Source organism: Clytia hemisphaerica, unplaced genomic scaffold (assembly GCF_902728285.1).
Source record: "Clytia hemisphaerica strain Z4C2 unplaced genomic scaffold, Clytia hemisphaerica genome assembly, whole genome shotgun sequence".
NCBI classification, from domain to species: domain Eukaryota; kingdom Metazoa; phylum Cnidaria; class Hydrozoa; order Leptothecata; family Clytiidae; genus Clytia; species Clytia hemisphaerica.
The window spans coordinates 823,905-846,315 of NW_027103414.1; the positions used below are offsets into that span (position 1 = coordinate 823,905).

Consider the following 22,411-nt stretch of genomic DNA (forward strand, 5'->3'; position numbering starts at 1 on the left):
TGTTGGAATCGAGTGAAGACGTTTTGGTTTGAAGTTAACAATGTAAAATGGGTTTTCAAGAAAATAATTTGACCCCGTTGTTGAGGATAATGATTTTTCGAAGTATCTAACCCTATCCTACTTTATTAGTAAAGATCCTGGTTAAAGGATATCGTATTTTTTACTTGAAAAGACACTTTACCCCCTGGATATCTGCTCCCTTGTAGATATTTAACCCCTTGGATATCCACTTTTGAACAAAAATCGTTAACCCCCTGATTATACGATATCCTCAACAAGAGGGGGCACGGACTATTTCTGGAAAAGCCCAATATGACATGACTACTGGACCTGGTAGCTAAATCAAATAATTGCAATGCTATTACAAACGTAAAAGTATTTTCCAAATGAAAAATGAGTGACGATTTCATCACAGCATACTATATTTAAAGCATTGATGGCATATACAAAATGATTATCTGACGACTTGACCAACGTCTATTATCTTTCAACTTGTGTTAGAAGATATGATGAGAAAAACATACTTTCCAAATCTATTGTGTGTCCGGAAAATTGATCACAATGAACTGCATAAAAGTTGAAAATGATGGATTTATCCAATTTTCGCATAATTGACTATTCAGAGAGCTATTGGATTTGTGATGTTGAAACCGTTGAAATCTGTTGAAATCGAAGGTAAGCTTATTGTTTTCTCTCATTTTATTTAAAGTTGAAAAGCAAGGAGTGACCTGGTTTGAATCGCAGACCTCTACAAAGCAGAAGGTGGTATATACCCGGGGGGGGGCACTCAATCTAAAAACGACCATACGTTCGGCCCAAAATTTGGGTTCTAAAATCGGACCCTTACAGTGCAGTGAATTTCCATGAAAAATCATACCCTTACAGTGCACTTTTTTTTAATTTCTCCCCCGTAAGGGCGAAAATTTTTGCAATTTTCCGAGAAAATGTGGAATTTTTCCTCCAAAATTGGCCAATTTTGTGCCAATTTTACCAAAAAATTGACCTTTTATCACAATTTCCTACCCTTACAGTGCAGTTCAGTGCAGTTTTGTAATTTCCTACCCTTACAGTGCACTAGCTGGACTATGAAAAACCTACCCTTAAGGGCCGAACGTCTGGTAGGTCATTTGCCTTGAGAGCCCCCCCCGGGGGTATATAAGGAGCACGAATCCGTTAGTGGATGCCAACAGTATACGATTAATGCCATTTTTCTTTGGTCATTAGGACAGAAAAAGTAGAGTTTTATTGACCAAAGAAAAATAGCATTGATAAGGTATAGCCGAAAGCTAAAGGCGAATCTCCTACGTAGGTTTTGAAGCCACTTATTTCCTACGTAGGTTGCGCGGCCTACATGGTTTTTATACAAATGCTAGGTGGAAAGTAACATCTACCGGCAGAATTCGAAAAGAGTAAAACGTGAAAATAAGGAAAGTGCTGGATCCATCCGAAATACGGTGCACATTTTAGGGCTTTTCATAGTTCGTTCCCCCCTTTCTTAAGGGGGGGATGACACCTTCCGAAAGAATAAAGAAGGGGGGGATCAAAAATTTTTATGAAAAGGGGGGTAGCGAGGAAGGGGGATAGTTTAAGAAGGGGGGCTTACGTGTACTCGATGGTTTTGACATGTAGTAGCCCTGTAAGAGAATAGTCTTTTTGACTAGCAAGACAACAAAAACATACTGTCAAAATTTATAATGCCTCTAGCCTTGCAACTCATCGCAAATTATTTTGATAAAGAAAATTTTAAGAAAAAAATCTGACCTATAAATAACAAGATTGGGCGTGGTCGACTAAAATTATTTACATTAGGTCAAATTTCTAGGTGATCAATTGATAAAAATCTACATTTTTTTTTTAAAAGAACTCTTCTCAAGGAGAGGATTTTGAAATTTTCAAATGTTGTTTGTATTTTAACTTTTGAGGTTTTCTATTTCCCCCCTCCTCCTTTCTTCCCCTTCGTTTCAAGATAAGAAGAAAGCGTTTCAATTTTCCTCAAAACATCCGTTTAAGTTAAACAACCTCTGGTGACTTTTTTGTTACAGACAAAACTTTTTCAAGAATATGCTTGAAGTATAATCAAAAAGAGGTTGCTTTTTTATGACTGGAGGGGGTTCATCTAAAGAATCCTACATTTACTAAAAATAGTCAAAAACAACGACAAATTTCATATATAAAGAACGACAAATTTCGCCGTCCAAAACTCCGACCGAAAGTGACTGTACCACCCCTACGAATTCATCCCTCTTTGTTTATCACGGGAATTAACTACATAAGGTTTAAAGAACGACAAATTACGCATGCGTGTTACAATGCAGGATTTTTTAGAGGAATAGACTGCTGAGTACCTCGTTGCAACCTTGTACCCGGAACCACTTTGCACCACTTTTTTATAGTTTACTGATGGATGTACAACATTTCGTGAGCGCTATCAGGATCAAAAAAGAGTGAACTAAGGTTCGATTTTGACGACGTTGTTACAAGATGAAAGTGATAAATTTCTTATAAGAGATGTCATTGTTCTAGACTTTTAGGGTTTAAATAAAATAGTAAGATACATCATTCAAATATTCTTAACTTTTTAAGTTTTATGCCTAAAAATGTTCTTAATAACATGTTCTTTTTTTGACCATTTTCTTAAGATAGGGTGTTTTTGAATCCACAAAGCCTTTAAATGTTTTTAACATTTTGGCAAGCGAAGCCTTATGCTCTTATATAGTTGGCCCAGCAGCGCAGCGTAGTGGGCCTTTCATCTGCACAGTGCCCGTTTGTTAGTAGACTAGAGTCTACTTCTGGCTGAACTTTGCTTTTTGATAATTTTTTATGACGCTGAGTCCAGTCAAGTAGACTAGGATCATTTGGCGAGGTCGCCATTTTGAAAAAAAAAAATTAAAAATCCAAATAACAATAAAACTACTTGGAGTTGAAGGATATAATAAAAAATGAGAAACAAACACGGTTAACAGATTTGTAATGCCTTATTCTCAAATAAAAATATTGCTTCATACTGTTTTTACCTTCCAAAAACAACTAAAATCTGGCGGACTGTTTTACAGTCCGCCTAGGCAAAAGCATATTACCATATACTACCGGGCCACTTATCAGCGCCAAAAAGTCCATAAAAAAGCTCTAAGTGGACCCCGGGCTAGTTTGTTAGTTACGCAAAGCAATTAGGCGGTGTTCCGCGAGAGTACATATATTTTCCAGGCTAAACTCAGCGCTATAATGTAGAGGGATCGACAGGGATCGTCTGTCGGCTAGCATACAATTATCTATCCTCTAGCAAAGCCGAGCAAAGCCATATGTTGATATATGGCTGAAGACCGTATCTTGTTATTGTCTGTATTTCGTATAGTCCTACCTACATAGACTATCTTCAACTCAACTCAACGTGGAGTGTTGGTTCAACTTCAACGTGATCTCTTTCATTCAGTCTTTTTCTCTCAAAGACTGAGAATTAAAGAGTTCAAGAAGTAAAGAGGATAAATCAAGATTTTACTGTCACTGACTGCTGCTGCCATTCGTAAAGGTAAATCTCTATTGTGTGTGCTCCAGTAGTATCATAAGAATATTGCTATTGGCCTTTAGCAACAAGACACTCTGCGAAATACAAACAATCTGCAAGGTTAATTCTCAAATTAAGGGCTAGGTAGGAGGGGTAAGAATCAGGCAATTCCACTTACAAAAAATGCAGCGCAGATCACTATCAGGTTGTTTGGCGTCGGCTTTGACCAGACAATTTCAATCGAACAAACGCAATCGACCGATTGAAATTCGATTGTCGAATTTTCAGATTGATGTTCGATTGCGTTCGATTGCGTTCGTTTCGATCGTCGATTCATTGACCCCCGGATTGTTCATCGCATAATTTCTACGGGAAATCGAAAGTAATTTCATTGGGCTTGTGATGTTTGAGAGCTTGGATGTTGGGAAGCTGCAAGAATAAAGCCAGCCGATCTCAATCGGATACGGATGGAATCAACGATCGAACCAGTCGAACAACAATCGAACCAATCGAATATTACCAAGAATTTTGACGTTCAATTGAAATCGGTTGATTGCGTTCGATTTGGTTCGATTGGTTCGATCGTCGATTCCGTTCGATTGAGATCGTCTCGCTTTGACTTTGAAAACAGATATTCTATCTATTACTTCCGTCTGCCAATAATAGGTCGGTCAGTCGATACTCAATCGAACAGAACCGATGATCTAACCAGATAGAACCCAAGCGAACGATTAAAATTTTATTGTTGAACGCAATTGAATCTCAATAGAATATTAGGCCGATGGTATTTAATGCTATGTTTACCGTAAGCCGCCCGCATGTCAAAAAACTGCCGCGCCAAGTTGCCATTATTTTGTTATTTTGGCGCTTCATCAAGATTTTGAAAGATCAAAACAAACGGTCCGGCAAATATCCGGTTAAAAACGAACCCGTACGGACCTACCATCTCTTTAAAAGTGCGCTTCTTTGATTTTTATAATTATGGAGATGATTTTTTTTGCTCGCAACTTATTGAGAATTTTCTCCCTAAAATAATGAATAATGAAAACTTGGTCGCATCGAATTCGATTGGGTTCGATTGCATTCGATTCAATCACTCGAACGAAAATCTCAATCAAACGAATCAAATATTACCTAGAATTTGGTCGTTGGATTGAGATTCGATTGCGTTCGACAATCAAATTTCAATTATGTTCAATTAAAATCGTCTGGTCGAAATGGAGAAAAAATTTTTACTTGAGGTAGCAAAAACTTGAAATTCACCAATTTCAGTTCTAACCAAAATTGATTCTTGATGTCAATCATTAAAAAAAGGTAATAGAAAGGCAAGAATCATATTTGTTTTTCTTTTTGTACAGTTTTGGACCATCATCATCCATATACATCAAGACTGTTATCGTACATCATATCCAGACTGATTGGTTCCCACTGATTGATTGATACTCAATCTTAAGGTGAGTTTGAATTTGATTTTCTTCAGGATTTATCATTAAAAGGCTTGGTAACCTAATGACTTTAAGTGAAAAATCAAGTTGTGTATTACATTTACTGCAAAATCTTTGTGAGGTTGGGGGAAGCGTGGTAAAGAGCTGATAAAATATGAAAATTGGCTAAAAGATTCTTTCCACGGTCCTTAGTAAGCCCTCCAAATATTTTTGAGAAATAACATTCCAAATTCAAGATATGACAATTAGAAATCTCAGTTTTTCGTACCTCACACGTACCTCATGTTGAAATTCTATTGTTTTCCAGCAGAAATTAAAAATGACCTAAATATTTCGACTTTGAAAAACAAGTAGCATGTAAAATTTGGAGGTTTTGCTAAGGACTATGGAAGGAATCTTTGGGCTGAATTTTATTTTTTATCTGGTTATCCCTTTAAGGTAGCTGCCCTGGAAATGAGATTTTCACTTGTATTTGTAAAACATCATGATCAGATTTCATCTCGGGTTCTTTATGTTGTGCGAAAAAATTGTGACCTATACATGCTTGCATGCCGCAATTTTCAACTAAAAGCAAGTATCTTCCTAACAGGTGGACATAATTATGAAAGTCTTCCAGAACTTGGAACAAGCTTACGCTGCACTTGAGCTTTACGATTTATGAACATGGTAGTATACTCCAGTTGAACGCGACTGTTTGGGTAATTTCGTTTTTGTTTTTATTTTTCAGGGTTCATCAAGTCCACATCATTCAGTGTATATAGCTACTCTGGTCAATGGGCTCTTCCAGAAAAAAACCATTCATGGGGGTGGAGGATATATTGTCCAGGGGTATTGAAAAAACCCTGAAAAACTGCCATGTCCATGGGGTGAATCTGCGATGTCCAGGGGTAAATATTTGTGTCCAGGGGGTCAAATTGATGCTTGTCCAGGGGTAAAACACGTGTCCAGGGGGTGAAAAATCGAAATGTCCAGGGGTAGATCACAGAAAAAATAATATATCCTCCACCCCCCATGAACGAATTTTTTCTGGAAAAGCCCAATCTGGATTTACATTAGATAGCTTGGTTATACAAAGCTAACTTGGATTTACACAGTTAACTCAGATTTAAAGGGTTCCCCTCGATTCACTTGGCTCACCAGAATACACTTGGAATACTTTCTTTTACTCAATTGATACTACTCGGCTCACTTGATATTACTTAGCTCACTTGATATTACTCGGCTCACTTGATATTACTCGGCTAACTTGATAATACTCGGCTCACTTGATACTACTCAGCTAACTTGATATTACTCAGCTAACTTGATATTACTCGGCTAACTTGATATTACTCAGCTAACTTGACACTACTCAGCTAACTTGATATTACTCGGCTAACTTGATAGTATTCGGCTCACTTGATTCAATTAACTTGTGTTTCATTTGGGTAACTCAGATTTCCGAGGCTAAACCGGAATTTATGATTTTTTTTGACATTTCATTGTTTAGCACTTACTTGCTCAGCTTTTTTAACTTGTTAAAAAACAATAGGCTATTAAAATAAATATACATTATATTTGAAACTGACGTATTTATCATTTTTTTACATTCCCCTTTTCAAAACATGATATCAATCGAAGCATCCCGTAGTTCAATCGGCAACTTTAACGGGACAAGGCAATATGATCTCCGCTCAATTTATCGTCATTTAGTAGTCAACTCTTCTATTTCAAGCAAAACTTCAAAACTTTCTTTGTCTGTGGTCATGGTAGAACTCTCCATATCAGACAACTTGTGAAATAATGAGAATCAATTTTGCAAACGAAGGGTACAATTTTCCCTTCAAAAAAAAGGGGGGGGGTGGGGTGAAATAGTGAAGGGAGATTTTTTTAGTACCATTAAAAAGTGACAATGTCTAGATATATTACATGTTAAAAACTGCTATTGATATTTACATATTCAGGAACTCTTGCTCCTTACACAACCTCTTGGGAATGCAAATTGGGTCGTCCAGTTGTTTGATCATCGATCCCTACAATGTGAAAAAAAACAGTAGACTCCCGGTTATTCGAAGCTCCAAGGGGGATAAGAATTTACTTCGAATAACTGAAAAATTCGTTTTAAGATTAATCAATCAATTCATTTTAATCAATCTACTGTAAGTCATAAGATAAAACAAAAGCGGAAATTATAGAAAAATCAATTTTGCGGATTATTTTTCAAATTAACCCTGTAGCAAGTATCCTTGTATTTTGTCTCTATTACAGATTTTTTTAGCTGGGCCTTCACGTCCTTGGGCGCCTTGTTTTAATAAAAAACGTGTATCGAGTCAAGTCCTTAAAACTGGTTTAATATTAGAGTTACATCAGCCAATCCTGGCTTCTTCTGAGGGTTTATATCGAGCTTCATAATCTCATAAGATATGTTTTTCTTATGAAAAAACGTGTAGAGAGGGTATAAGGTCAAGATCTTTTCAATCCAGAAAACTATACTGACCGTGACAGTTTTGATTTAATACTTAACCTCGAAGATTTGCATTCTGTCTCGATTTCATGAACTTTGGTTGCAGTTGATTTTGTAACTTCTATAAGATGAACTTAAATCAAATCTACTTCATTCTTGTAATATCGTTGTGATTATTGATTGTACCGGCTCGATGGCAATAAGGCAGATGAGATGGAGTTTTTATAAGATACTTTAATAATTGGTCAATGACGCGTTTTTTAGAAAAAATTAACAAAATTGTTTTATTACTGGTTAACGACCAACCAAATCAAATGAGAGCTTGTAAAAACTCCATTTCGTCCCCAATAAGGATGAATGGAAGAATCTGCAAGGCTTTAGACAATGCTATTGTCTGTTAGAGGAAAAGTAAACGCGGGAAAATATATATGTGCAGATTTTGTTCTTCATGAAAGCTGTTGGGATTTCGTGAACTTTTTAAACAGGACACATACAAATTTATAATGGAAAATAACTTTTCCATTTTCACTAGTATGAAATTTTCTATTCTATTAGAACGGTTCCCCGTTTTGTGGAGGCAAAAAACTGAGCACTTATTTTAGTCATAGGCGTAGCGAGATACCCTGCAAAATTTATGAGGGAGTGCAGACGTTTATGACATATTCATTATCTTTTGATAAAACAAAGACAATAATTACAGTGTCGTAAAAACCGCTCTCATCCATAAATTGTGAAGGGTATCTCGCTACGCCTATGAATTTAGAAATTTCTTTTTTCTGCGTATGTTGTCATATATTTCACATAAAGATCACAGCTCGATAGATATTTTCTCCTTGAAAACTTGGCTTCTGGTACTCAGGGTAGTAAATTTTAAGTTAATAAACACCTCCGCCACTGTTAACTCCGCCCCGATCTAAACTCCGTTTTTAAATTTATCCCGTTTCCTGAATTATACCGTGACATTTAGTGACATTGTGTAGACGATAGGATCATTTAACAAGGCTTATGCTTGCTGTGCTTAAATTCGCGTTAGAGAATTTTATCCATTTTGATTACTGGACTCGTTTATAATGCGTGTAATGATATAGGCGTTACTCTTGTCTCCCGAATAGACAGGGGGGTCCGAATAAGCAGGGAGGTAGGAAAATTTTCTACATTCTAATAAGCGGGGTGGATGGAATAAGAGGGGCGGGTAATTTGAAGACATAATTTTTTTTAACTGATATCAATTTCAACAACAAAAGTGAAACTTTAACAAATGAACACGTAGGGGTAAAATAAGACTATTTATACTAACAAAAAGGAAAATTTTAACAAGTTTAAGGTCTATCTACACTGTAATAAAAAATTTGATTATTCAAATTAATTAGCGGGGGGGGGCGTCTATTCGGGAGACAAGAGTATATGATAATACGATTATTGTTACGGGATTTAGTTTGTATAAACTAAAATTGTTCCCTCCATTACTTTTTGCTTTATTTCTACTATGTCTGAATCATCGATTTAAAAAGCCCAAGGGGCTAAATGTCATGCTTTAAGCCATCGCAGGCAAAAAAAAATGAATATCGGAAACAATATTGTTGCTATTGTTTTCAAAAACCCGCGAAGCTTCTGATTGGTCAAACGCTGAAATTCTATTGTAATGTCACGCGACTTAGGTAGAATTTCCTACCTAACCACGGCACACTTTTCAGCAAAAGCTTTGCATCTAGCCCTTCGGGCTTTATAAATCTATGGTCTGAATTAATCGTATAGCTACTTTTTGATAAATAACGAGATTGCTCACGGGAATTTTTTGACCCACATTCCCCGCGATCGTGATCAATCGCCCGCGCGTGTACGCTCTGTGAATTCTGTCTGCTGTTGGCTGTATATGGTGGGTACTGTATGCAAGAAAAAGCTCCTCTCCTCAGTCTTTTGAGACTTTAAGGAGATTGGAGTGTCCTAGCCCCCCAGATGGAAATTCTAATTTTACAGGCACTTGCAGGGTTTACAGCCCGTTTGCAGCAGTCCCACTAAAGAGTCCTGTAAATTCCCTGAGAATCGGCGATCGGCTCCCGCATGTTGGAAATGATCTAAAATCATTTGTTATATAAAATTATACAGGTCATGGCAAATAAAGTTATGGTATGTTTTATCATTGTTCGCATTAACTGCATTTTGAGTGGCCGAGTGGATAAGGCGGGTGAGCTGGTAATCTTGTGAAAGTCATTTTCGAGAGTTCGAATCCTATACGGTGCGTTGGAGTTTGTGTTATTTTGTCAGCATTGACCAAACATTTTCTGGTTTTATGAGCTTATTTTTTTAAGAAACAAAAATTTTCTAAGTGGTGTCACCTCAGTGCAGTTTGACTCAAGTACAGTATTTCGAAATAGATCAGGTTGGTTTAGCGGGTGGAGAGTCAAGAGTCAAGAGTCGTGACTTCCCCTTCTCTTGAAAATCCAGTCTTCCAAAACTTTTAACTAAAAAAATGCATAAAAATCGACTTTCGTCTTTTTTTATTATTATCACTTTTTTTCAGAACCACAAGTGAAAAGAAAGGCAGCTGAAAAATGATTGACAGGTCTAAAAAATGATTGACATGTGCGGGTTTGCTCACGCGGGTTAAAAATTTTCGTGAGCAATCTCGTTATTTATCAGAATGTGTATAGCTTGCTAGACTACCATTTTGATTGGTTTGTCGGTTTTCAAATGAATGTAACATAGACGTCTTTTTATAAGAATAAACTATGTAAGAACACAAGGTTTCGATGGCCAATATGTTAAGAACAAGTTAAGAACATTTTAAGGCTATGTGGACTATGAAAAACACCCGTTTTCTTAGAAAAATGGGTAAAAATGGTCTCAAAATGGTGAAAATAAGAACATTTTAAGGTGGTAGTCTACCGAGAAATGGAAAATCATCGAAAAAATTGTCGAATTTTGGTTTTTGGGTGTTTTGAGATCCTTAGGTCTTTCTGAACATCTCCTGGAAATTTCAGAGAGATATCTTTATTTTTCAGGTCGCAGTGAGCATTTTTGTCCTGCTGGGTGCTTGAAAAATCGCCCTAGCAACGGAAAAAATCCCGTTGCTAAGGACTTATTTTTTCAATCTCGGCCGAAACATAGCAATGTGATACGCCAAAAGAAAGCTCTTTTTACGCCCTTTTCGAGCGTCAAAATATTATTTTCCGTGGCATTACGTCATCCTTAAAATTAAAGATGGTAGCTTCAGTAGTGTAACACATCAAAACAAGCTGAAAAGCAAGCTGTTACCATGATTCTGCAGATTTCTTGGCAGGTTTTAGATCAAAACTTAATTTCTTTGATGGAAATGATTTGTTTAAATGAAGAATAGACTCTACAGAAGCCATAAAGTTGCTGTACATTGGTTATGTTGCTGGATTTCTACGAAAAACATTTAAGTTGCCGCCATTTTGTTTTGAGGAGCATATAGGCGGTGAGAGGCGGTGTGTGCTTTTTGGTGGCTCACATAATGTTTTGTAGTGGATTTAAATGCAACTGAGACATTTCCAAGCACAACATGATGTAACAGAGATGGAAATGTGCATTATAATGAACTGGACCTAACTTCTGGAGACGCACATTCTCATCTGACACCCGCCACTCATAACAGCCTTCCTTCGGTCAAGAAGCCAGCTCATTGCTCATTGTCATCTAGTCTATGTGAATAAAAATATGCACACAAAAAGTTTTCATGCCTACAGAGAGTTATGCTGGACTTTCAATGAACATTTTGACACACTTATGTGGCTGTTTTCACCCAAATTTGATGTTATCGCAAGATTACCGCAAACTTTGCTATGTATACATGACTTTAGCGCAACATGTGTTTTGTTGATTTTTGGATATTTTATCAATTTTTGTGAAATGTTTTACTTTAACTTTTGAAACCTGACTGGTTGGATGAGTATTCAGTGAAGAAATTTTTTGAAAAGAGCTTTTCAACTTAAAAATAATACCCATTTTTGCAGACTTTTGCCTTTTTCTTTGATTTTCTCAAAACGCGTTTCCCCCGGGGGTTTGCATTCACCTTGTCAGAAATATCTTAGGATTGAGAGTAGCTACAGACTTGAAATTTTCAGGGAAGTTTCCTTACATGATTGTGTATTGAATGAATGGATTAAAAAGTTTTAAAATTGGTTTCCTGATTTTTAATCTCAAAAAAGCGTTTTTTTCAGTTTCTTACCCCCTGGAAAAAAATTTCAATTTTTTTTTTCACTCATTCCAGACCTTTTCTAAATATTAGTCATTTAAAAAAAAAACTAACTTCATAGGTCAAGCCGACTATTCAGAAAACCTGACACAAGCAAAATAAAGTATTTTACCCCCTGGCTGATTTTACCCCCGTCTTTGGTTATTTTTAGAATTTTTTTTTATTTTTAGAAATGTTAATAGTTGATATACATTTCCTGAAAATTTCATTTTGAAATGTAAAGAAGTTCTTGAGTTATTGCAAAAAATGTGATTTTTTGACTTTTGAAATCTGGCGGTAGACTACCACCTTAAGAACATTTTTAGGCTTGAAACACAAAAAGTTAAGAACATCCGAAGGCTTCAAAAATTGTGGATGTTCTTATAAAAAACGTGTAAGTTTGTAGCACTTCGATGTTATTGGAATTTCTATGGGGAAATACACCCACGGTTTATGCAAACATTGAAATATTATAAAAAATTTCTTAAAAGTCTATCTCTAATGAATTTTCTAAATAAAAGGGGACTTGAATTTTTAGTTACCCTCTACTTTTGTTTAAATGTTTTTTGGAAGATGGTGGTAATTTTTGTTGTTTGGGTTTTTGTTTGCAAAAATTCCATGGTAACTCGAAGTTAACTGAGAATTTTCGATGTCGTTGGGACGAAGTGAATATTTTATGAATCAATTTATTTGTGATATATTAAAATATTCAGTTTAATTTGAATTATAGAAAATTGTTGCGAATGTTTTTTTTATTTAAATTCTTTATAAATTGGTTTGGGAAAGTGAGACACGATTGATGATGTCATCATTTAACCTTGATGATGAATCTTGTTACAGAATTAAATTTTTTTCATGGTGCAATTTTTTTTCAGCAAATGGCGAAATACAAAATTTGATGGAATTTTTTTTTACAAGTTTTTTTATTAGTGTTGAAATCTCATAGAATACGAAAATATTTAGTTACATGGCTTGATTTAATTTGACTTCTTGTATTATTTTTTCATTTTGAGAATTTCAATGAATCTGACGCGATCCTATAATTATTTGGAGGATGTTTGATATGTATGTTTCAAGTGACACTAGACAGAGGTTCTTTTGGAAAAAAAAATCAATTTGCATAAAGAAAATTCTATCTACTGACACTTCTTTCTTCCACTACAGTTAAGGTTTCCGTAACTCAAACGGCCATGGGGAAAAGAAAGCCGTTTGAGTTATGGAGACACTCGGGTAGTAGAGGTTCGAGTTATGGAGACACTTGGGTAGTAGAGGCTTGAGTTATGGAGACACTCGGGTAGTAGAGGTTCGAGTTATGGAGACACTCGGGTAGTAGAGGTTCGAGTTATGGAGACACTCGGGTTAGAGGCGAGTTATGGAGACACTCGGTAGTAGAGGTTCGAGTTATGGGACACTCGGGTAGAGAGGTTCGAGTTATGGAGACACTCGGGTAGTAGAGGTTCGAGTTATGGAGACACTCGGGTAGTAGAGGTTCGAGTTATGGAGACACTCGGGTAGTAGAGGTTCGAGTTATGGAGACACTCGGGTAGTAGAGGTTCGAGTTATGGAGACCTCGGGTTAGTAGAGGTTCGAGTTATGGAGACACTCGGGTAGTAGAGGTTCGAGTTATGGAGACACTCGGGTAGTAGAGGTTCGAGTTATGGAGACACCGGGTAAGAGGTTCGAGTTATGGAGACACTCGGTAGTAGAGGTTCGGTTAGGGAGACACTCGGGTATAAGGCTCGAGTTGGAGACACTCGGGTAGTAGAGGCTCGAGTTATGGAGACACTCGGGTAGTAGAGGTTCGAGTTATGGAGACACTCGGGTAGTAGAGGTTCGAGTTATGGAAATATTCCAGTAGTAGAGGTTCGAGTTATGGAGACACTCGGGTAGTAGAGGTTCGAGTTATGGAGACACTCGGGTAGTAGAGGCTCGAGTTATGGAGACACTCGGGTAGTAGAGGTTCGAGTTATGGAGACACTCGGGTAGTAGAGGCTCGAGTTATGGAAATATTCCAGTAGTAGAGGTTCGAGAGGTTCGTTTAGAAGTAGCTATGTGAGGGAACAGTCTCTTTGGCAGGACATAAAAAAGATAGTGTCAGAGTTTATAATGCCGGTTGAAGTTTCAAAATTTGATGTCAATGCAACTTGTGACACAATTCCTAAAAATATGTTGACACTCCTTCTCACAGACTCGGTGGGATTTTTTTAGCCGGTAAGGGTAAAAACAACAGACCAAAAATCGAAATACCGGCATTATACTTACTTTCATAACGTTTTCCTTCATAACGTTAGATGAACGTTGAAACAACGTTGTATCAACTAGAAGTTCTGTCTGCTTCTTGAGTGTTAACTTTCTGAATTTTAAGCCTAAAAATTTTCTTAACCAAATGTTCTCATTCTCACTATTTTCAGTATTTTAGTTCTATTACTTAAAATATTGATTCTACAAAGTCTAAAAAAATTCTTGACCTTATTTTCTTATTGTTACTTTGTTCTTATAAAAAATTTTTAACGATTTAAAAGTTATTGAGTCCTCAAATTTTATAGCGTATAGGGGCGTCCTTTAATCTTTTCAGTTTTGTCCTTTTGACAGGCAAAACATGAATGCAAGAAGTTTCTGGAGCTTAAAGGATGTAAAATTTAGCTGAAAAGAAGAAATATGTGGCCCTAAAAATTTTTAAACTGGAAAGCTCTGGGACCAAAGGGTTTATTATCTCGCTTTAAAATTGGAAAAAAAAAACTTAAGTAAGATAAAAGGAAAGTATTTTTTTGTTGAGACGGTCTATACACCCTGTCTCACAGCCCCAGTGGGGATAAAAATCTCAGTGGGGATAAAAATCCCTATTGAAATCTCAATGGGGATAGAAATTCTATTGTTCCAAGGTTAAAAAATCCAGTATGGATAGTTTTGGAGTACAATTTTTAAACATTAAATTTCGAATGGGGATAAAATCAGAGTCAATTTCCCAGTGGGGCTGAAATTCTAGGATAAAATCATAGCCAAATTTTCCAGTGGGGATGGGTCCCAGCGGGTCTGTGACACACGGGTGTGTCTATATTTCACATTGAGGTCAAAATGTCAAACCACTGTAAGTAAATCATGTAACACACAGTGTTCTTTTAAACAAAATAAAGCAAACTCGATATTGCTCCATTGCTACACAACTGAAGATTTTCGCATGAAGGTGAAAATTTGGAATATGAAGAAAAAAGCAAAACAAAAGCAAAAACACAATAAGAAATATAAGATGAATGGAGTTCGTCTTCAGGTTCATGTTAGTGTGTTGACACTAACATTCTTTCTCTTACTTGTAAGAAACTTTGTTTTGTTTTGCTTCAGGATTAAATGTAAGGTAAAAAAGGTTAAGAGAAAGCTTAGGAAAGATCTCCCCTAAAATACCAGGATTGACCTTCACAAGGGTAGAGCTTAAGCAAGGAACTTGGCTTAAGTTAAATCGCTCATTCTTTTAAAGTTCATGTTTAGTCTCTGAGAGAAGAAGATTTTCAAAGTCATAATCTTCTAATTTCCTATAAACAAAGACTTTGTGTATGAAAAAAAATGAATAATTTAAATAAATATCACTAGAGAGAGAGAATGAAAAATAAAGAATCAAAATTGAGAGAAAACCAAACAGCGAAAAAAATGTGGGCTTTAGTTTTTTTTTGTCTTCTTCGTGTTTGACAAAAAATGAAAATTGAGCTTCATACATAGTTTTATAATGGTAGCTTTATAACTTGTCACTGTTTCACTGTTTCTAGTGGATTAGTGCAATGTCCTACTAACTTGCGGTTGGCGTGATTCAATTTTCATTTGCGTGATAGCGTGATTCAATTGTGTTTCGGCAGGTTGGCTTCATCAAGATTTGGGCTATTTATCACTATTTTTTGCACGATTAACAAATTAGACAGCAAATTTCACAGCCCCGGTGAAATTTTTTTTCTCAGTTGGGATAAAAATTCCTATTGAAATCCCAATTGAAATCCCAACTGGGATAGAAATTCTATTGTTCCAAGGTTTAAAAAATCCAGTGGGGATGGCTTTGGAGTGCCATTTAAAAAAATCAAATTTCGAGAGGGGATGAAATCAAAGTCAATTTACCAGTGGGCTGAAATTCCAAGGTATATTCCCACCGGGGACGAATTTTTAGCCAAATTTTCCAGTTGGGCTGGGGTCCCAGCGGATCTGTGACACAGGGGTGTTTTAGTGGATTAGTGCAATGTTCTACTAGCGGTTTGCGTGATAGCGCGATTCAATTTTTCATTTTCGTGATTAGCGTGGTTCAATTATGTTTCGGCAGGGTAGCATGATTTGGGCTATTTATCACTATTTTTTGCATGATTAACAAATTAACAGATCTCGGTGTTTTTCGGAATCATGATGTGAAGAAAGATTTGACGTGATAAGGGGGGTTGTCTCATCCCAGCTGGCACACAACGTTGTTTTAACGTTCAAATAACGTTATTGGTATCTGGACGTTGTTTTGACGTTGTGTGCCGACTGGGATTGACTAGTTAGTATACGATTGGAGACATTCGCAATAAAACTGTTTTTGTTCGTTGCCACAGTTTAGATTTAAGAGAAATCCGAAAACTAAGCCTGTACCATAGTTATTTTCTTTTTCGGCTTAAATTTTTTTTTTTATAAGTATTGATTTGATCTAGATCATGGTATTTTTTGTTCATACGATTTAGTCCTTTCAAAAAGTTTTTTCGTAAAATTCCCTTACCATTTTGTTTTTATTTTGATTCATAAATTCTTTAAAAAAACATCAATTCTTTATTCAGCATAATCCCGTCCGCTTATCAATTGTTTTCCTTCTGAATTTTCTGAATGAATTTTTATTCAAAAATATTAAATTTAAAATTTAATCATATCAATCGAAATTGAAATGATTTGATTCTATCGATTCCATAGAACGGCATTAAATATACATATCAAAACTTAGATTGTTTGCTTATTTTTGGGGTTTTCGGGGTATCAATCTCAAATATGTATTTTATCTCCCCTTTTTTGTAAATATTGAATAATTTACACTTTTGACGAAAAAGAAGTTATCAATTGAAACATTTTTGTGATTTTTATAGCAAGTAAATTTTTCTTAGTATCCTCTACAGCTTCTACTTCGTTTACGCTTAACGCTGATCTAACACAATTTAGACGTTAGACATCGAAGCTTACTCTTAGGTGCCAAATAAACGGGGGGGGTTCGAATAAACGGGGGGTTTCGAAAAAATTTTCAAATCAAATAAACGGGGGGGACCTAATTACCGGGGGGGTTGGAAAATGGACTTTTAAAAACCCTAAAAAGGGTCAAAATGGACTAAATTTAGGCTTTTTAGAGTAAAACAAGAAACTTTCCTTTTGGGAGTTGGGAATTTTTTCAAAAATTAATAAACGGGAGGGTCCTGATAACGTCCGGGGGGGGGGGTTTGAAAAAAATCGAAAAATTAACAAGCGGGGGGGCCCGTTTATTTGGCACCTAAGAGTAAATGTTTATAAGAGTGCTCAACCAAGGGAGCATTTCGTATCATTAAGAAAAAAGCAACTACTGCATTATCTTCAGTAGTAGACGTTTAATAGACGTCGACTTACTGTGTTGTGCCTAGGTGGGAGAACTCATCTTCGTATTTGAATATTGAAAATTTTGGGCATTTTACCGTTTTTCCAGAATTTAAATTTCGGGCGAGAATTGCGATTTCAGCACTTCCACTTTACTTCATTAGATATTTCGATTTCGATTTTAAAAGGGATTCAGTGGCTTCTAGGCTATACTACTAGCCTTACTGGAACATCTTTGACCTTTTGAATCCTGAGATCCTAAGGTCCTAAGGTGCTAAATCTCAAGTTAAAACTCAGAGTTAAAACTCTACGTTCCAATAGTGAATTCGAGCGCTTAAAAATAATTTATAATGTTTAAAACCCCTCCCATTTTTATCAAATACTATGCACTTTATTGTAGCACCCAGATACAGAAATCTTCATCCAACACGCTAAAGCTCTGATGGTCGGGAAAATTTTTAACATCTGGAAGGTCTCCAGGCTATTTTTGTCGATCTTTTTAGAGTTACATACTAACCGTGATACTGCTTTAAGCGTCAAGTCACTACTCAACTGTTTGATTTTGATTATTCACACCTGTTTTTACAGCGTAGCATCCCAGCTGGCACACAACGTTGTTTCAACGTTGTTTCAACGTTCATCTAACGTTATATGGACGTTGTGAACGTTAAATAAACGTTGAAACAACGTTGCTCTATTCTCACTCCAGATACTCAATATAGAAGGATTGCACAAACTCTGGAAAAGAGTTGACAAAAAAAAAACAATAAAAAATGAAGTTCTACCCAGTCATAGCCGCCATTTTGGTATTATTGTCATCATCAAGTTATGGCCAATCCACATCAAGCATCGAGCCATCGTCAACTGCTTCACCAGCGGAAGCCTCTCAAAGTCAGTCTGTTACCCCTTCAGTATCCCCCTCGGTCAGTGAGTCAGTAGGCGGGAGCGAAGCTACCTCCTCAATGTCAATGTCAGAATCAATGTCACCGTCTCAATCAGTTGATGGAAGTAGCCAATCAGTTGATGGAGGATCTGTATCTCAATCCGCTTCTGCTTCAAATTCACAAGATATGCAATCATCCTCCAGTCAAGGTACACCCTTTTACACTTTTTCTTCTACGAAAGTCTCAAAATATGTCGGGTTGCCCTTTGCTTTCAAAGATCGACTTAATGTTTGTTAATACACAATCTGAGAATATTTTTTCCTTTTTGGAGGGTTGTCTATAAACCTTTCTTTTAAGCAAGAAAAAGTGAAGCCTCAAGATTTATGCCGCATTCAGAATGACGGATTAAGTCTATATTCTTTGTTTTCGTGTAGCATAGTTTTCATGACTGGTGATGGGTTTTCTTTCAATCTGGTGTTTGTCTGAAAACCACGCGAGACACGCGTTTTGGATGGGAAATGAGTGGCATTATTTCCCATCCAAGACTTTCAACTCTAGCCCTTTCGGGGCTTTAAATTCAATGTTATTTCCTGTTTTAGCTGGTGCGATGGCGTCGAGCAGTATGTCTGTATCCGCATCAGCCAGTGCAGGTGGTGCAGAAGAATCTAGCAGTGTCTCTGCTTCGCAATCCCACATGGAGAGTTCAGCAACAGTAAGCGCTTCCATCGATCCAACACAATCATCAAATTCTATTGATGTTGTTCAAACTTCTGCTGTGGCTGAAGGTATGTAAAACATCATTATTGTGCGAAACATCGATGAATAATAATTTTCAGTAGTAGAGAGTCTGCGACCGCAGTCGGAGGCGGCCCGAAGGCTCCTCTTTTGATAAATGTCTACCCAAAAGCAGGCGAGGGAGCCACTCTTGCTCCACTTACCCTTGATCCTTCACTTGATTGCTGAGCATCAAGCTGAGAGGCATCAAGCACCATTTTTGTACTAAGTACGAAGTCTTTTGTATGACCCGGCCGGGGATGGAACGAACGACTTGCGGTAGCCGTCGCACGGTAGCCGGATGCTCACTGTACTACGACTTCACTGAACTTTTGATTCGGGATCCCTCTTGAATGGGTTATTCCAGAAAATTATTGTGCCCCCTAGATGACCCCTTTTGATTTTCGTTTCAATTTTTAAGGACCTCCCTGGAGGATTTTTGTTTATTGTTAAGAGGCCAGAGGAGCTGATTTTTATCAGAATCAATTTCTGTTATTTGTGACAATAATTTCCCAGTTCAAATTTTCGTGATTTTAATATCTTTCAGGAACTTTTACCAAATGGACAATGGACTGTGAAAACAAATGTTGTGATCACGCCGAAGACGGTGGATGGAAATCCTCTGCAGATACCATGAAATTGAACCTTACTCGCACATGCGCAGTATCCAAATGCACACCTGATAAATACAACTCTACACTACAATACGAAGAAACTTGTAAAGAAGCCTGCGATGAAACATGCAACAGTGCAGGTGAGTTTTCTTCTTAATTGACCATCCCTGTGTCGCACCATTTTAAAAGAGGACACTGTTTTGTCGTTTTTTCCCTTTTCTGCACTAAGATTCTTGTCACTTTTCCGGAATCTTTCCGCTATTTTCATCCGGATAACCGGCATTAGATTAGAAAGGGTTTGTTTCTAATGGTACGGAAAATCTTGTGTTTACTCACGAAACTGCCTAACTTTCCGAAGTCCTGGTCTTTTTCCGCTAGTAAAGTGGCAAAGGAATCTCAATGCGGAAATGGGAAACTTATAAAAAATGGTAATGGTATGTAGTTTTGAAATCCTAATTGGAATCCAAACTGGCTAACAGACCTTTTGGTATAGTGGTGAATTTCTTAACCCTATTCATACCAAGGTTTTAAGGACGATTCAAAACTAGGGGGTTCTTAAAAAATTCACCTTAATAACGCAAAACATCAAAACAATATCCATTTAACATCCCAGCTTTGAAACATTGACTACCAAATAAAGTCCTATCTATGCCCCAGATTATTTTCAATTTACAAAATTTGAATTTCATGTTCTTTTAAAATTGTTCTTATGAAAAAAACCACCGAGTACTTAATCATGTAATTGTTCTTTTGTTCTTTTCAGCGTTATTGAAGATCTCTTCGATGTCACTGATCATCTTATCATTCGCCATGTTCAAGAATATTCTCATGTAAAAAGAGCACCAAATGTAAATAAAATGTCACGAAATATACGTAACTGGTAAAAAGATATTCTTTTGGGTGATGGTGGAACGTAATTAAACTGTGTGGTGGAGGCTAATTTGGAGACTGTGTGCCCCATGCGTTTCATGTGATAATGTCGTGTAAAAGACGTAAAATCATCTTACGAGAATGATATGGCAAAACTGCGTCTGCGTCTAATCTTAATAAGTTTACGGTGGTAAGAACTCTGGAATAGTTCCGTCGAAAAAGATTAATTATGGAATGAAGGTACGACGAAAAAAGATTTTAAATAGTTTTAGTAGTTTTTAATTAGTTTGTGGTAGTTTTTATAGTACGCACTTTATTTTACGTTTATAGTTTATTTACACCCCGGATATAACGGACTGAAACTCGATGGGGATTGATATTCCCATATTTTTAATGACTGGGGATTTAAATTCTTTTGTTTTCAAGTTAGAAAATTCAGTGGGGATGGAAAAAATAGCAAAATATTTTGCAGTGAGGATTGGTCTAATTTGAAAAATTGGAGGACAATTTTCCACCGGGGACGATATTATGGCCAATTTTTCTAGTGGGAAGGGGTCCCGTGGGTCTGTGAGAAGGGGGTGTTTTTTTGTTGGAAATATTGACTGAAAAGCTTTCTTGGTCCTAATATAGAACTTATTTTCAATCCATTTCTTTTGAACGAAGTGTGAAAATATTCAGTCAATTCCGATATTCATTTATTTATGTTTTTATCTTATACTATTCTCTAATACACATTTCAAAATACAAAAGGCTGCTCCATGATTATGTGTTTACTTTAATCCTGTTCATATATCCATGTGAATGGGTGGAAAAAAGAAAGTTGAAAACCCGTCTACACCCGGTGTTAACGAGCTCCTAGCTAATGTTTCAAAATAGGTGGTACATAAAAGTTGGTATGGACAAAGACTGAGCAAAAGCAGTTAAAAAATTAAGGTTCGAATTCAAAAAACGACCTTTCCAGAATTATTTTCCCCTTTCCGCTTGAAGTAGAATTTATTTTATTAGATCTAAAATTTTGTAATTTAAGGTATTTTGACGTTTAGAGAGAGAGGTATTGTTGTATCATGTCTTATAAAAAATATAATTCTTTGATTGTTTTAACTTTTTTTCTCTTATTAATCAAGATGACCCAACGGCTCATACTCTTCCCCTAAGTAGGCACTCAGCCAAACGTACTGAATATAGTCAAATTTTCCATTTTAACTTTTGTTTTTCAGACAACTTGGTATATGTTTTTTATAAATGATCAAATTGTGATAATCAAAACTCTAGTAAAGTAACTAAAAGAGTTTTTCGACCCGTCAGTCTTTAGGGTTAAACGATTTGCAGGTTTTACTCGGGTCTATGGAAGGATTCTTATATAACGCTCAAAATCTAAAACTATCTGATAATCTTTCTAAACAGAAGAATCTGTCTCATTCCCACTAAATCTGAAAGAAACCTCAAAATTACACCTGACCAAATATCGAGATCAAGTTTACACGCGGGTACGAAATAGCCAAGAATAAGTGGGCAGGGGGGGGGAGAGGTTTAAAAAATTTCAAAATTTTTGAAAAGGAGGCTTAGTACAGCAGAAATAGGGCAAAAGAGGGAGCTTTCAAAAACTGTTTAACAAAAATTAATAAGCGGGGGGGGGTCAGAATAAATCAAAAACTAATTAGCGGAGGAACGCTTATTAGGTACCCGGGAGTATGGTGGATATCCAAGCTTTAAAACAATTTCTTATAAATTTGATGTTTCTTCCATACACAACTTGGTCTAACAAGATGTTTCTAAACTACGGTTTGGCACATTTTAGCTTTGCGCAATGCGCTGCTTTCTGATATTGGAATGCAAATAGGCTTTAGGAAGACGAAGCGGTAAACTAGAAACATCGAAAATATGAAGAAGTTTACAGCCTGGATATCTTCAACAGCAACTTTAATTATAACAATACAAAATTAATTGACACTTTAAGAATAATACTTTTTTAACTTAAAAATCAATGTTTAAAAAAACTGTACACAATGTACAAATTAAATAGTAAAAATTTGACATAGACTTTTTTATAATAAATGCCATCCCCTATGAAATACCACTTTTAAAAGTAAGCTTAGATTTGGTTTTCCATCATCTTTCCACTAAA

General features: G+C 36.4%; 1 protein-coding gene and 1 long non-coding RNA gene across 2 annotated transcripts; both read left to right on the top strand.

Annotated features, from left to right (window-relative positions):
• The first annotated feature begins 569 nt into the window (after positions 1 to 569).
• LOC136797520 (osteocalcin 2-like) lies at positions 570 to 20,624 on the top strand. Its single transcript, XM_067054102.1, has 5 exons — positions 570 to 675; positions 17,854 to 18,236; positions 18,628 to 18,813; positions 19,350 to 19,556; positions 20,180 to 20,624. The coding sequence occupies exons 2-5, from the start codon at positions 17,918 to 17,920 to the stop codon at positions 20,248 to 20,250; spliced, it is 783 nt and encodes a 260-aa protein (XP_066910203.1). The 5' UTR covers positions 570 to 675; positions 17,854 to 17,917; the 3' UTR covers positions 20,251 to 20,624.
• Positions 3,152 to 6,514, top strand: LOC136797515 (uncharacterized). Its single transcript, XR_010845263.1, has 3 exons — positions 3,152 to 3,526; positions 4,861 to 4,956; positions 5,675 to 6,514. It is a non-coding gene; the product is annotated as an uncharacterized lncRNA (long non-coding RNA).
• Positions 20,625 to 22,411: the final 1,787 nt, after the last annotated feature.